This window comes from Suricata suricatta, chromosome 17 (genome assembly GCF_006229205.1).
Source record: "Suricata suricatta isolate VVHF042 chromosome 17, meerkat_22Aug2017_6uvM2_HiC, whole genome shotgun sequence".
NCBI classification, from domain to species: domain Eukaryota; kingdom Metazoa; phylum Chordata; class Mammalia; order Carnivora; family Herpestidae; genus Suricata; species Suricata suricatta.
In genome coordinates, this window is record NC_043716.1 from 6150415 (window position 1) to 6166386 (window position 15972).

The 15972-nt window shown below is 45.3% G+C and overlaps 1 protein-coding gene across 1 annotated transcript in view; it reads left to right on the top strand.

Annotated features, from left to right (window-relative positions):
* The window catches only part of MYOCD (myocardin), a 198061-nt gene that overhangs the window by 139842 nt on the left and 42247 nt on the right, over nucleotides 1-15972 (top strand). The window contains exons 7-9 of the mRNA XM_029928844.1: nucleotides 4940-4995; nucleotides 6394-6469; nucleotides 9098-9259. Coding sequence (XP_029784704.1) covers nucleotides 4940-4995; nucleotides 6394-6469; nucleotides 9098-9259 — 294 coding nt within the window. The remainder of the gene's footprint in view (nucleotides 1-4939; nucleotides 4996-6393; nucleotides 6470-9097; nucleotides 9260-15972) is intronic.

Below are 15972 nucleotides of genomic sequence, written 5' to 3' on the forward strand. Positions count from 1 at the left end.
GCCACACGCCACTGCATGGGACAGAGTATCTTAGGGGCCTGAAGAAACTAGCTACTTCCTCCTTCCCTCTCTCTCTGCTAGTAAAGTGGGGCTAATCCATAAGAACCCAGGCACGAGAGGAGGGAACAGATAGCTCATTCTCCCCGAACACAGAGATCAAGAGCACTGCATAGACAGGTGCCCCAGAGAGGCCACGGCATCGCCGCGAAAAGCCACCGCTGGCCAGAATGAAACAGCTGGGCAGCTTGGGTCCGTGATCTGATCAGCATAAATGGATTTAAAGATACGATGAGCTGTCATGAACGGCGCTGCCTTTATTTGTTTTGCAGACTAATTCCAGCCACCGCAGCCACATACTTACCGCAGAGCCCTGGTAAATCCCTGAGTTCTGCGGTGCCGCTCCTGAGTAGCTCCAAGAATGACCGGGGCAGTTCCTGGACCCACAGCACATGCAGCTTCTTGGTAGTTCTGAGAAGTTGCCCGGGCAAAGTCCTTCTTCCTCTTCTCAGCGCACCCGTCTGACTTGGCTTCTCCCTCCTTCACCCTAGCACACACTGTTGGCTGTCTGAGCGGAACACGGCACGAGGGTTTTCATCTGTCTGCCTCTTCCCTCCTTTCTAACATGTCACATTCAGAGACCGGAAAAGGCACTCTGGATTTTCCTGGCCAGCCCATACGGGAGGGGTGGGGGTGGGGGGTCAGCACCCCTAAATGTTTTCTTTTCCCTCTTATTTTCTGGTTCCTTGTTCCTCGGAAACTGGGAAGCTGGTGATGACAGGCGTCCTTTGAATTTGTCTTCGCAGTCTTCTTCTGAGAAATCCCCAAAGCGTTCACGCATGTCACATTCAGCTCTCAGGCGTGCAGCCAGGTCTTCCATGTCACGAGGCTGCATTTTCAGACTCCCGAGACTGTCCTTTGGAGATCAAATAGGCAGCCTATTGCCGATCCAAAGAGGGAATGTAATTTCCAAAGCCTGATCAGTTACGCACAGCACGTAACTCATCTGCTGGACAGAGAGCCATTCACGATGTGGTTTGAGGCAAACGGAAGCATCACGAAGCCCATTTCACAGGTGGGAGGCAGAGCAGGAAGCCCCCCAGACTGTTTGAGGAGACTGAGCGAGGATGGAGGCCAGATGGGTAGTTCCCCAACGTTCAGTCACCCAAGATGACTTCAGTTATACCCCACACTGCCATGGATCCTATGCTTGACATTCTTTGTTTTCTGCCCCCCACCCAAAGAACCCTAAATTCGTGAATTTTATGAATCTATCTGTTTTCGTTGAGTTGATGGCATTTAAACTGAACAGCCAGCGCTCTTTGGTGACAACAGCCACCTCAAAAGCACGCCGTAAGGCTCCTAGGCAGCAACATTGTAAAGTGACAATTCCACTAGCCCTAATCAGCCTTTCTCTGGGCACACGTACCCCTCTTCTTTGGCTACTTGAAATCCTGAAAACCAGTCCTAGAAATTCATTACTCCCTAGTTGAACTCCCAAGTTCCCCCAAGCCCTAGGTCAGGACGAACTGGCCTTGCAGATTCCAGAGCCGGGGTTCCCAGACTTGTGCGTCACCATCGGCACGGAGGGCTCATCAAAACACAGATCCCCGGGGCCCAGCCCTGAGGCTCGGCTTTTGTGAGTCTGGGTGGGGCCTGAGAATTGGCGTTTCTAAGGCATCTTCAGACGGTCCAGGGGCCACACGTTGAGAACCACTCTTACAGTTGGTGTCCTAGGACACCAGTCCTTGGATGCCGCATTTCCGTCCTCCTCTGGACCATTTAAGGACTGGGTTCTGTCCTGCAAGCCTGAGAGGGAGCGACCCCATGAGCTGCTGTCAACATCAGGCCCCCCACCTGGTGCTGGAGAGCCTGCATCTCCCCTTAACAGATTCCCCAGTGGCCCCTTTTATTGGGCTCCGTAGAGTCCAGAGCAGGCAACAGCAGGGGGCCTGGTCTTTCCTTGGGATCTTTTTTCTGAGCTTTAGTAAGCGAATGTTTATACACACAGCTGACCCAAATTATCTGGAGCTGCAGGACCGAAATAGGAATAGCGCATAACCAAACTCTAAGGCAAGAACACGAATTCCCTTGTGAGAAGTGATTAATCTTCCTCTGAGAGGAACGAGTCAGATGTGCGGCTGACTGAATTTACAACCGTATTTTAATTTGAAATCACATTGACTTATTATTTTTTTTAATTTAGAAATCCAAATTCCTTTTCAATGTTAAATGTCAATGTCCCTGAAAAACAAAATTTTGTCATTTGATATTCCCAGGGCTGGCGGCAAGAGGTCCTTTATTTATTTTCCAAAGAAACTGGGGGTGCGTTATGGTTTTCTCTGGCCCTCAGGGGAGATGGCTGAAACCCACATTCTCTGGAGTCACAGAAAAAAGCAAATGTCAGTCACAGGACCGTGACAGGACAGTTTTCCATGGTGTGACCTCAAGCCAGTGCCCCATATAACGTCTCTGAAGCCCTGAGGAGAACAGCATGTGGTAAAATGCAGTGTAGGGACCTCTTTGGCTTTCTTCCCGAGCCCTTGCCAAATGGACATAGCGTCTCCCACCCTGTGATAGAAAGTTCCAGAAGACCTTTGTGTTCCTGGCATCAGAGACCCAGACTATGCACATCGTTTCACAGGGGTGGGGGGCTGGGGGGCTGGTTGTTAACACCAAGAAGTGATGAATTACAGCTTTCTCCAAAGCTAAGATGCAGGAAACGGAGTGTTCCTTAGAACATTTAATAAGCTCTGCTAATAGGAATTGAAGAGTCTTGGGAACAAGAGAACCAGATAAGTTCCCCCTAATTCCTAAGCCCAATTAAAACCAGTTGAGTTTGGAATGTAAGTGGTGTCTCAGGATCAACTCCTACTGGTCCCTTAGGGCAGCCGCTTAAGGAAAAGGATGTGTTAATCCTTTTTAACCACTTAGTACAGCCACACAAAGAGCATCCCCTTTCTGGATTAGAGCCGGGATGAGGCTTCCATCGGTATGTAGTACCTAGAGGACCACCCGACTGCTGGGCAGAGGTGAAGACCTATCTGCTGAGATCGTGCCCCTTCACCAGGGCCCCCTGGACTCCAAGCAGACCGGCGAGATCTGGTTGCCTGGGGAAACGGGAGTTGTTTTCAAAACTCCATCAAGATAAAGGGCAACTCTGATCAAATGTAGGAAAAGACGAGGTTTCTTTCAAAGAATGGCAAGTCGTCCAGGATCAGAGATGATGCCCCAGCGACAGAGTAGAACAGCGTGTTTCTCCAGATGATTTCCCAGAGTTCCTGAGTGTGGACAAATGGAAGGGACGGGGAGGGGAGGGATGTGTGAAATAGCAGATTTTGCAAAGAAGCCCGTTTTAAGAATGAAAGCAGCCAAGAAAAACTGGTGTTAGATCAATGGGGAATGTGATATTCAAGTGACATATTCAGTTATTTTTCCTCTAAGAAGGGAAGCCTCTTAATCTGAGTGAGGAGGAGGGTGCTGGTCTAATATTCTTAGCCGCTGGGGTGATTCCGCATGTTCCTTTCATCAACACTGTTAATGTCCAGGCGAGGCAGGGAGACTGAGACGGGGCGTGCCTCGGTGGCTTCCCAAGCACTGCCCTCCATAGACGGTAACGGGGTCGACCAGTTGCCAGAACTGCAATGTTTGTTTGATGTCCAGCGAGCCCTCCTGAAAACGCTGCTCGAGTTGAGCATGACCTTAAAGATCGAACGAGACATCACACACACACACACACACACACACGCGCACACACGCACACAGCCCCAAGTGCCAATCTGGCCAGAAACCCAAGTTTTTAAGCTGGCCAAAGCTTGGAAGAAGGTTTCACTGGCTGCCACTTAAGAGTGCACATCCGTGGGAGCAATATTGAAACTCCGGATCACGTGATTTGCCGGCTTGCCCAGACTTCACAGTTCAGAAAGGTATTCAGCGTGGTGCATAACCGCTGACCACCTCCTCGCTTGTAACAAGCAGTGACTGCGTGTGGCTCCTGACAGACTGTTGCAGGGGACCAGGAAAGCTCTTTAAAAATACAGAACTTTGCTGAATGATGTTCCACTTCTTTGCTAAATCAAAAGAGGGTCCCCATCACGATGGAGAGCCGCTTGGAAATCGTGAGCAGGAGGAAGAGGGAAGAATGAAGGCAGCCTTGGGTCCAGGCTGCACAGGCTACTGTGTGCTTTTGCCAGAGCCTGCAGCTCCTGGGTGTTAATGTTCTTATGTATTTTGTTATTTTGGCATATTTTGTTAATACACCTTGAAAGAAGTGAGGTTGTCAGAGGACCTAGGTTCTGAGCCCTAACTGTGTGACCCTGGGCAAGCCAACCGATTTCTGTGGATCTCCGTTGTCCCATTTGTTCAGGGTGAGGGTTTATTTCATTATCTCCAGGGTCCCTTCCAGCCCTCAAAGTCTGATTCTGTGCTTCTCACTCAGCACCCTCAGTTGCATGTTCCTGTCCAACCAGTCACGGACTTTATCCATAGTACATGTCCCTTCCTACGGGTTGGGATGCACCTGCTGTGGTCCACAGCCTCCACCCAGACTTGTGCACTCAAGGGCAGAGCAATATCAAAGAGGATGTTAGTTACCCCATCCAGCCCTCTCCCTCACTCCGGAGCATTTCTTCTGTGCTCCGTCTTCCACGGGTCCTCGTGTTTCCTCAGGATCTCGAATGCCCTGTCTCCACCACCTGTCTTTCTACTGCACATCCTGCCTTTGCTGCTGCTCCTTTCTTCGGCCTCAGTTCCACCTGCCTCTGTATCCTGTGGCTTCAGGGAAGTTGGTGTCCTCCGGTCCTCTCCTCTCCGATCGCTTGTGGCCTGATGAAGGCGCTCACGCCCATACTGTGCACAGCTCTGCAAGCACACTAGCAGTTACCTTCTGGCTGCTCAGTGCCCTCAGCCCGCCTCTGCTCACGTCTCTGTCTTTCTGTTGCAGCACTGAAAAGTCCAACTGAATTCCATGAGCAAAGAAAACATTTGGATAGTGACAAGGTAATTTTTTCCAAGCTGCCCTTCTTTCTGAACTTAGACTCCAGGGTATGGATCTCTGAGTGCTCAGCTTTGGCTCAAGCAGGTAGAATTTCTGCAACAAACTTAATACGTGCCCTATCCCTCCACGCACCGTAGGGAACCTTACTTCTGTGAACTGAAAACTGGAAATAGCCTTGAAACGCATTTAGCTTTGAAACTATTTGTTAGCTTTAAAAAAAAAAGTCTCCAAAAAGAAAAAAATGTGTCCAGTCTCTCTGATGTTGGGAAGATCATTGCAAGGATGCTGTGGAAATCAGGCTTCAAAAAGCCTTTATAGTCCTTTCTTGCAATTGGATTTTTACAAATCCGATTCAATGATAAGATGGGGTCTGTGCATACAGAGCAGATTTGCTGTAACCTAAAGGCAAAAGGCATTGAGTTTATTTTGCTTTCCTTCTGGTTTTGTTGTTGTTGTTGTTTGTTTTGGTTTTCTTTTTAACATTTCAGGTGGAGGGGTTCATTGGCACATATGTTGCACCTTCATAGCAGATCTCTGCAAACTGAACTTGCCAACAATATAATAAACACTATTTAGCCAGCATCAGGCCCTGTATGAAAAGGAAATGCAAGGGGGGTGCCTTTGTCCTGGGATTTCTTTGTCTACAGATTCTAGCCTTGCAGTTGCTTTGTGGGCCGAGAAAGGGGCAGAGCTCTGTACCTCTTCAAAGCTGCATAGGAGAGGCTGTGGTCTGAGCTACCTGGAAAACTTGTCTTTGATCAGAACTGGAGTGATGTCTAGACCCCTCTCAGGGAGCAAATGGGAGATCCAATATAGTGACATAAAGACCTAGAACTAGAAATCAGAGCCTGAGGTCCAGGTGCTGCCCTGCCGGAGCCCCACGTCATCCCCACAGATAGCTCTGCCATCCAGAAGACTAAATAATCCCTGGACATCCTTCTAACCCACTGTGCTTCTGAACCGCAGCCTTTACATTTCCACGGCTCCTAAGAGAGAAGCCGGGCAATTTAACTGGAGGAGGGCGTACGTTGTCATGTGACACAAGATGGACCCAGGCTACATTTCATCTCTAACCATAGTTCATTTTGTGGCTGTTTTACGAATCCCTGGAATAGAATGGACTTAGTAACATCTGAGCTTTGTTATTATTTTATTAACACAGACCCACCGGGCCTTTAAGTGTGGACCCATACTTCTTCCCCTCTTTACTGAATTTTTCCACCCTGAAATGACCAGAGAAGCTTTTGTAAGTCTTCCCGCATCACAATGTAGGTGACAGGGAAGATTAGCAAGAATGCTTATCCCTTTCAAGAGAAATCGGGTCATTTTCAAGCCCCACCTAGGCAGTTAGGCCGTCTCTGAGGCCCACAGCGGAACCCGTTCTGTGTTTGTGCTTGCAGACTGAAGACGCGTTGAGGCACAAGGTCAGAAACAGACCCGACCGCGCGGACGTGGGTAATATGCACGTACTTCAAGGTGAGGCTGCGCCCAAGCATGAACTGGGGTGCCCATCAAACGGTGGGCCATTGTGCCAGAGTCCTTTTCTTTGTGCCTTTGGGAAGCCCTCTTAAAAAGTATCCCCTGATCTTCCAGAATGGTACTTTGAATTGTTTTAGGGCCACTTAGTCCCAGCAGGAAGGTATAGGCTGGGCTCCAATCTCCGCTGCCCCATCTCTGCGCCTCTCTGAGTGCCTCTCTCCCTCCACCATGTACCAGATTCCTCTAAAGTATGTCCACCCTGTAGCCAGTAACAAATCTAGCATGTTAACTAAGGAAAACAATCAAGGCATGCCAAAATGTGTATATACAGTGATGCTTACCAACGGATCACATTAGATGTTGGAACATTGAAAACAGGGAAGTGTCCAGCTCTAGGGGACTGGCTGACTTAATTCCGCATCATCCATGTGATTGAATACCCTGCAGCCACTGCAAATGAGGCTTTCAAAGAAAAATGATTTAACGAGAGAGAGGGCCTCCAACATGACCTTGAGTGAAAGAGACTAGAAAACAAAACTGTATTTATGCTCAGGTTCAGGGATGAAAAAGCATACATAAATGGTATTTACAGTTTGAAGCTGTGATTTAAAAGAACCAACAAACATAGCCCTGGGGCACCTGGCTGGCTCAGTCCTTGGAGCATTTGACTCTTAATCTCACAGCTGTGAGTTCAAGCCCCACTATGGGTGTAGAGATGACTTAAAAATAAAATATATAAAAAATGTTTTAATTAAAAACAAAAATATACCCTTAACAATAATTATAAACAGTTAAGAAAGACACCCACCTATTAAAAACGGAGTTTCTTGATGCTTTCATTCTCAGAGCCCAACATGGGGCTCGAACCCACAAACTGAGATCATGACCTGAGACCAAGTTAGAAGCTTAACCAACTGAGCCACCCAGATGCCCCTCTTTATTTTTAGAGTAGGCTCCATGCCCAGCATGGAGCCCAGCACAGGGCCTGAACTCACGACCCCAAGATCAAGATCTGAGCTAAGATTAAGAGTCAGATACCTAACCTACGAAGCCACCTCAATGCCCCAACCTCATCGCAGGCTTGAATTAAACTTGGCTGTGAGCTGCCCTGGCCCCCAGTTCAGTTACATGTCCTTGATGGGTCCCATGGGGTCTTCTCAGAAATTGGGGATTAATGACCTAGAGTGCCAAGGATCTGCTGGGGTACAAATTGATCCCTCCTTCCCAAGGCTCATGGTCTAGTGCTGGAAGCAGTAATAGACCAAGGGCCATGGCTGTAAGTGCCCGAGGCAGTCACAGCAAGAGAGTCGGGTAAGAATAGGGGAAGCAGAGATGCATTGTGCTGAGACCCGAAGAGTAGGCTGGTGGAGAGAAGGCAGGAGGGATGCCAGGGCAGGGAAACCAAGCAGAGGGACAAAGGTGAACTCGCTAAGATGTGAGGGACAGAAGGGGGAGGACCAGGTCGCTGGAACTGTCATTTGGGAATGGAGAATCCTACTCATGGGACAGCCAGACTGACAGACAGACGAGCATCGTCCAGGGGGGATGCAAGGGAGGAGAGTCTTCTGAAGATTAACCCTGTGTTGATGTGCAGGACCGATCGGAAAGATCCCTGAGGCAGGGGACCCAGCAAGAAGCCCTCGCCATGACCTAAAGGGGAATTAGGGGGTATTTCGGGGAGGACCAAGGCTCGAGCGCAGCTGTTCTTTGGTTTGGAGTACTGATGTTTTCTCCACCTTGTGTCAGGTGCATCGCAGATGTGACTTCTAGACAGGATCTGACCTGTGACAACCATATGACATCCCTAGACTGCTCCTGGGTGGAGATTTCTAGATCAGCCTCCAGACACTAGACCTGGGTTAGTAGGTTGATAATAACGGAACAACAGGGCTGGAAGGCTGGTCTGTACATATGTGCCCTTTTAAAACTGCAGAGTTGAGAGGAAAGCTTTGAACTTCGGTGGCATCTCACCAGTTCTGCATTACAGCAAGGACCTGGTCACTAGCTTCTCCTTCAAGTTCTTACACAGAAATAAACCGGGGGCGAACTGAAAGAGGAATATAGGGGTGATGTATGGCTTCTTAGTGACCTTGATCACCCTCAAATGATGAGAAACTTTCAGATAAATTCAATGTTAATGATCCCCCTGTTTAATTAAGTAACTGTTTCAAAGGGATTTTTTTCTCTTTTACGATTGACCCTGACATTTGAATCAGGTAGTATCACAACATCATTAAATATAAACCCCTAGGTAATATTTGCTGCAGGCTTATCCTGTGCCAGGCAATATACAGACAGGATGTGCAATCAAATATTGCAGCTTGGGGTCAGCAAGCAATGTAGATCCCGTGGACTGCTTGTTCACAGAATTACCAAATCGCTCATTTTTTTTAAAGCATCATTGCAAAGTGCATTTCTCTAACTCTTCGGTGCCTTTCGATTTGCCTTTATTTGGAAGCATCTAGCCTTTGCTGCTAATCCATGTGAAGAGATGATGATTGCACTGAAAAATTATTAGGATGGAAGAGCCCAGTGTGGTACAAAGTTTCACGTACAAAAGCAAAACACCCAAACCAAAAATAATGTCACATTCTAGAACAGATTCTTTGTGCTCCAACCCCTTAGCCTCCACTGCAGAGAGGTCCATCCCAACTGCTCAGATGAAGCTGAAGAGAGCCCGACTTGCCGATGATCTCAATGAAAAGATCGCTCTCCGGCCAGGGCCCCTGGAGTTGGTGGAGAAGAACATACTCCCCGTGGACTCTGCTGTGAAAGAGGCCATCAAAGGTACTTAGAACCCACAGCATGCTTCCCTGTGTGCTCTGAGATCCGAGGGCAGCCAAGACTCTGACCTTTCTGGGGCCCTGGGGGTGGGGCCTCTCACTTGACGAGATCAGAGGGTCGCTGTCCCAGAGTGGTCTCCGTAACCGGAGGTCCTGGGAGTGAGGACGAGACTCCCACACACTCACCCTGCAGGGTCAGCTTAATGCCAACCAGTGTTGTCCTAGTCAAGCAGGCAGAGAACCTGAGTTGATGGAACTCTCCCGACCTCTCCCCTGCAAGTTTCTATCACTTAGGAGTCACGGCCCCTTCTACCCCTCCTCTTCTAGAGGTAGCAGACTGGTAGAGGAGAAAGGACACTGGACTGGAATCAAAAGACCTGAACTCTGAGCCCTGTTTGCTATGTGTTGGGACTACCCCAGGTCCCTTCGCCTCTCTGAGATGCTGATAATGACACCTGCCCAGGCCAAGTTCAGAGGCTCTTGGAAGTGAAGTTCAGGCTATAGACACACGTGAAAACTCTTTGTAACAATCCCCACGGGGACCCCAAGGTTGAAGAAGTACAAATACGTAAGGAGGGAACACAAACATCAATTCTTTCATAAACTATACAAACTCGTTGAGACCAAGTGAACCCAAACAGCCCAAGTGCACTAGGGAAATGGTGGTAGAAGAGAGAAAGGGGAACTCAGCATTCCCATAGGCGACCTTGACTTTTCTTCCAGTGATGCTCACCAAGAGCTCTAAGGATTATTGATGTTTAATAAGCAATACACATTTAAATGTTTCGACCCACTGTCAAAAGGTCTACGTGAAGACATTTCGTCAAGCATGCAAGTTCAATGTTAAGTTTGTTATCAGGTGTATTATCCCCCATTTTAAAACCTTGTTGCCACCCACCCATTCAAAGGCCAGGTGATTTTTGTGGTTGGAACCAGTAAAAATGAACATCTCTGCTCTAGGAGAGATGCTCCCCCATTAGTGCCCACCCATTGTCCCGTTGTGAAATTCCATCTTTACACTCCCGCCACACTGAATATCCCGTGCCTTTGAACTTGGACTAGCCCAGACCACCCAACTGGGTACTATCTCCATCTCTACTCTGATAAGATCTAGGACAGGAAAAAGATCTCCCTGGGGTATCTCCTAATTTCTTAACATTTCCTAGTCCATACATTTAAATCTATTATCGATTTTATATGATAAGGGGAAAGATCTCAATGCGCAGTTTTTGGTTTATGGTGAGATTCTGGTTTTCCATGTGATTTCGTGGTGCTGGCAATTTGTGGCCAATCTTCTTTGTTCTACTGGTGTTTTCTCCCCTTTCTGCTTTGTTGAAGCTATTTATACAGAAAAAAATAATAATGCCAACCCTCCAACTGTCACAACTATCTTTTACCAGTTTATGCTTTGCCTTTTTGTATGTGAGCACATTTTATACCTATAAGCTGTTTTTATCTTCCTATAGTTATATCTAATAATTTTATTGTGGTCTCTGAATTTATCAATGATTGAAAACCTTTCTTAGCTCATGAATCTAGAGTTATTCACCTCTGATGTCTTCATTATTATATTTCAGTCTTTAGGGCATATGAAATTAAGTGCATGGTTTATTTATTTTTAATGTTTTTTTATTTTTTTATTTTTGAGAGAGAGTGAGTATGAGCAGGGGAGGGGCAAAGAGAGAGAGATTGAGAGAGAGAGAGAAAGAGACAGAGACAGAATCGATGAAGCATGCTTCAGGTTCTGAGCTGTCAGTACAGAGCCCGACATAGAGCTCAAACTTGTGAACCACAAGATCATGACCTGAGCCAAAGTCAGCTGCTTAACTGACTGAGCCACCCAGGCACCCCTTAAGTGCGGGGTTTAAAAGACATTGCTAGTTCTGTGTTTTTCCACAACTTTATTGATGTACTTTACAATTTATTTTAGTGTCTGTCTCACAAGTTTATTTACATTGGTCTGATATTTCTAATGTTTCTTGGCTATTCTCACAAGTATATGCTGGGTGAAATGTGAAATTTAAAATCAGTTTAGCATGTCAATGTCAGTCTTATTAGATTTTTGTTTGGGGTTGCAGTAAATTTATTATTTTTTTAATGTTTATTTTTTTGGGAGAGAGAGAGACAGAGCATGAGTGGGTGAGGGGCAGAGAGAGAGGGAGACACAGACTCTGAAGCAGGCTGCAGGCTCCAAGCTGTCAGCATAGAACCTGACGCGGGGCTCAAATCCACTAACTGTGAGATCATGACCTGAGCTGAAGTCAGACGCTTAATGGATTGAGGCACCCAGATGCCCCTGCAGTGAATTTATAGATTAGTTGATGGTCCCTTTTTTTGAGAGAGAGAGAGAGAGCACAAGAGGGGGAGAGTTGGGGGGGGGAGAGGGAGAGAGAGACAGAGAGAGAGTGAGAGGACCTTAAACCGTGCTCAGCACAGAGCCCACCGTGGGGCTCGATCTCACAACCATGAGATCATGACCAGAGCCAAACTCAAGAGTCATTCACTCAGCTGACTGAGCCACCCAGGCACCGATGATGGTGTTTTTATGTCTAAGATAATCAATTCTTCTGACAGAAATACAGCCTCTGTTTCTGTTTATTCAAGTCATCTTTCATTTCCCTTGGTAAGGTTTTGTTTTGTTTTAAGTAAAGTCACATCAATTATTGCCGACTTATAGGAAATCTATTAATATTGCACATTTTCTAATTTGGAAGGATTTCTTAATATTTCCAATAGTTGCCCCACAAATAATGAAGGTTTGTCTCCTGCTTTATTTTTTTTCCTGCCTTGGTACACTGTCTGGTACTTAAAAAGTAACATCAAGCCTTTATAAATATATTATATAACTAGCATCGTCTAAAACATTATATGCAGTATATTCATAACATGTTATATACAAGCTTATGCTTTGTTTACAAAATATATTTGTAAGTTATGTGAGTTTCGTATAAATTATAAAGTTTAACATACTGCATTATACAAACCTAATAATCTAATAGTAATGATACCTAATAATAATAATCTAATAATTATACCTAATAATAATTATACAAACCTAATCATATCTAAAATTTATATATCATATATAAAATTATATATGTGAATTTATAAAGCACATAATTTGTTACTTCATATTATACAATGAACAATATTTCACTATATAAGTATTAATATATTACATAGTAGAAAATTATCATTGGTAGTTTTCCAGTGCTTCAAGTGGTATTATATTGTTATATATGTTATGTTTTTGTTATGTTGGTGGTAATATTTTTCTGTTTCTATCATAAATGGGGATTTTTTTCACTCATATACCTCTATATATCATTAGCCTCTGGTATAGATAGGTATTCTAAGGAAGTATTTCTTTATAAGATGGATGCTGAATTCTTAAAATGCTTTCAGGGCACCTGGTGGCTCAGTCGATTAAACATCCACTTCTGCTCAGGTCATGATCTCACGGTTCATGAGTTCGAGCCTGCTTCAGATTCTGTGTCTCCCCTCTCTCTGCCCCTCCCCCGCTCACTCTCTCTCTCTCGCTCACTCACGCTCCCTCTCTCTCTCAAAAATAAATTTAAAAAATTTAGATGCTTTTAACGTGCACAAAAAGGTGTCACATGGGTTTTCTTCTTTAACCTAGGAATGTGTCATTGCTGTCTTTCCTAATTATCTTGCATTTCTGGTGGGGAGGGGAATCCTACATACAATTCCTTTCTAGAAATATTTTTATTTTTTATTTGTTATCTGCAGCTCTTGTATTATTAATTAGGATAACAGTAGCTGCTAAACCACAAAATTTCAGCAGCTTAACACTAGAAGTTTATGTCTTCTTCATAAATAGTTGAGGGAGGCTTTTCCTTAATGGCGGGTCTTTCTAGCACAGTCTCCTCTACTCTGGCTGCTTCACGGTCCCCTAGAGCAGGGCTGCAAACTTTTTCCTCAAGGGCGACAGTAAATGAGCCAAGCTATTGACCGTCACAACCACTCAGCTCTCAGCTGCTGCATATGAAAAGACCCAAAAGTGCAAAGTCAGCAAGTGGGCATGGCTGTGTTCCAATAAAACTTTATTTACAAAAGCAGGTTCACAAGCCATAATTTGCCAACCTGTGCCCTCCAGCCTCCTCATCCTCTGTACCTACCCAGCGAGCAGAAAGCAAGAATGAAAAGGCCCACCCGTTTATGTTAAAAACCTCCATCAGCATATCACGTCCGTTCCCATTCCCCTGTGAAAATAGCGCCAATGGCTCAGGAAGGTATTTTCTGGGGAACAGTGATTTTCCGACAATGTCTCTCTACTATGGAAGGGAGAACATAAATTTTTATGACCACAAATAATATTTGTCTTTCTTTTTGTTTTATCCTTTTCAGGTTTAAATATCAAGACTTATACGTGCTTCACAAAATAAGTTATAATTATCTTTCCATATTTTCCCATGTTTGGAAAGAGTTTACGACCACAGTGGTCAGCTCTTTGAAAACATTGCCTATTAAAGTCATGGGGACTCAATACTTTCCTTAGGAGCAGGCCTTTAGCGGCTTTTATTCTGCTTTGTCCATGATTCTTTGTGTATTAGATTTTTCTCCTTATGGTAATTTGTACAGTTTACCTGATGCAAAAAATTCCCATTGTCCCTCTGAATCACAAAGTTATTAGCCTCGAGCTCTATCGAGTCCTGGCTTACAATTATTCTAGGCTGCTCTCAACCAGGGATTAGGTGCCATTTTACAGTGCAGTGTGGTCGTTTGTGTGTTTTCTCCCTTCCTTGAGCCCTCTTTCACCAAACTTGCTGAAAGTCTGTCTTTCTAGGTCAGTTATGATTTCAAAGAAGCAGTTCATGAATTTATTCACAAATTCTGGTTTCTGGTCTTGGATTCACTTAGTTTTGCTTCTCATGAAGGTCAGAGAACTCACAACTCATGAACAGGAGAACCTCCATGAGGAAGGTTGAGAATCAAGAACGTTCATCAGTTTGGATGCCCTGGAGAAAGGTGGAGGCAGAGGGAAGGTTAAACAGTAGGCCCCCATTCAGGTGAGGAGTCAGAGGGTATGAGCAGGAGCACAGTCAGTAGAAGTGGATAGAAAGCAATAAACATGAGGGCTAGTACAATGATAATAATAACAATGGAAGGTGTGAAGCAGGAACTGTCGGATCCACTGCTCCAGTTTTCAGAGCTAGACTCTGACTTTGGCCTCACAGCCACTTACTGATTTAATCCTAAATGGCTCATTTGCTCCTCTCTGAAACCCCAGCAACAATAATAGCTCCCTCGGGGCCTTTTCTCAAGTTGGACTCAGTTTTTAAATTATGTAAAGAATGAGCAAGGCACTGATGGCATGTTAGGAGACTCGTCTAATTTCTGACCACAAGGACTTCGCACTTCAAGAAAGGAGGAAGGCGAAAGCCATCATTCCTCTGAAGGGCTGGATAGAAGTCACAGTGGGAACGTGTACACTTGTACCTAGCCAGGACCTCCTGGAGGGGTGACGCTTAGCGAGCCCTAAAGGGAGAGGGGCAGAGATGAGTAACAAGGATGGTCAGGTCATAAGGGCCCTTCACATTTTGTCCTAAGAGCACAAGAGAGACTCACACTTCTCTCGTCATTTAAGGAAACAAACATAAACACTTTTCTAGCTCCCCAGCAAAGGAGAACATAATTTACAATAATGATGATAATGATAGTGACAAAGTGGTGGCGAGCCATTGGAAGGGTTTATGGTGGGAGCTAAAGCAATGGTTGTGTAGGAACACAGTAGAGATTCTGCCTCTAGAAGGATCCCTCTGGCTGCAGACTCAAGAGATGTGAAGTTGAACCAGAGTGCTGACTTCTCTTAGGCAGCTGTTTGACTTGTCTGAGGAAAGTTGATGAAGGCATGAGTAAGAATCATGGCTAGGGGTGTGGAAAAGAGACTGAGAGAGAATTGATTTTACATGATTCAGTGATCAGTAGAAGACACCAACTGAGATAAAGGGAAGGCAGAGATAACACCTAGGTTTGTTTTTCTCCTGGGCAACTGGGTAAACAACTGCCATTTGTCAAAATGGGGACCATGAGCAGAGCAGATTTGGGGAGAGATGTGAATTCTTGTTTCAGCTGTTGTATTTGAGAGGACTACAGAAGATGGAGGGGCAAGGGACTAAGGAAGTAATGGGTTAAACTCAACTAGAATTCAGGAGAATATTGATCTAGATCTACAGATTTGGGAGACTTGAGTATAGATGAAAATTTAAACTAATGGTCTAGATAAGACTGCCCTTTCATTCATTTATTTATTCACTTAATACTTATGGAGAATCTTCAGTATTTATTTTATGTTTATTTCTTTTTGAGAGACAGAGACAGAGCTGGAACAGGGGAGGAGCAGAGAGAGAAAGAGACACAGATCTGAAGCAGGCTCCAGGCTCTGAGCTAGCTGTCAGCACAGAAACCGTCGCAGGGCTCAAACCCACGGACCATGGGATCATGACCTGAGCTGAAGTGAGACCCTCAACCAACTAAGCCACCCAGGCGCCCCATATCAGACACTATTCTAGGGGCTTGAGACCGATCAGTGAACAGAACATTTGTGCTTCAACAGAGCTTATGTTCTAGTGTGGAGACATAAACAATAAAACGCATAATGAATTATTATGTATTATAACAAAATGGTATATGTGATATAGAAGTAAAAGTCAGACAGTGTTCAAGGAATCAAAAGTGCCCACTAGAGAGTAGTTT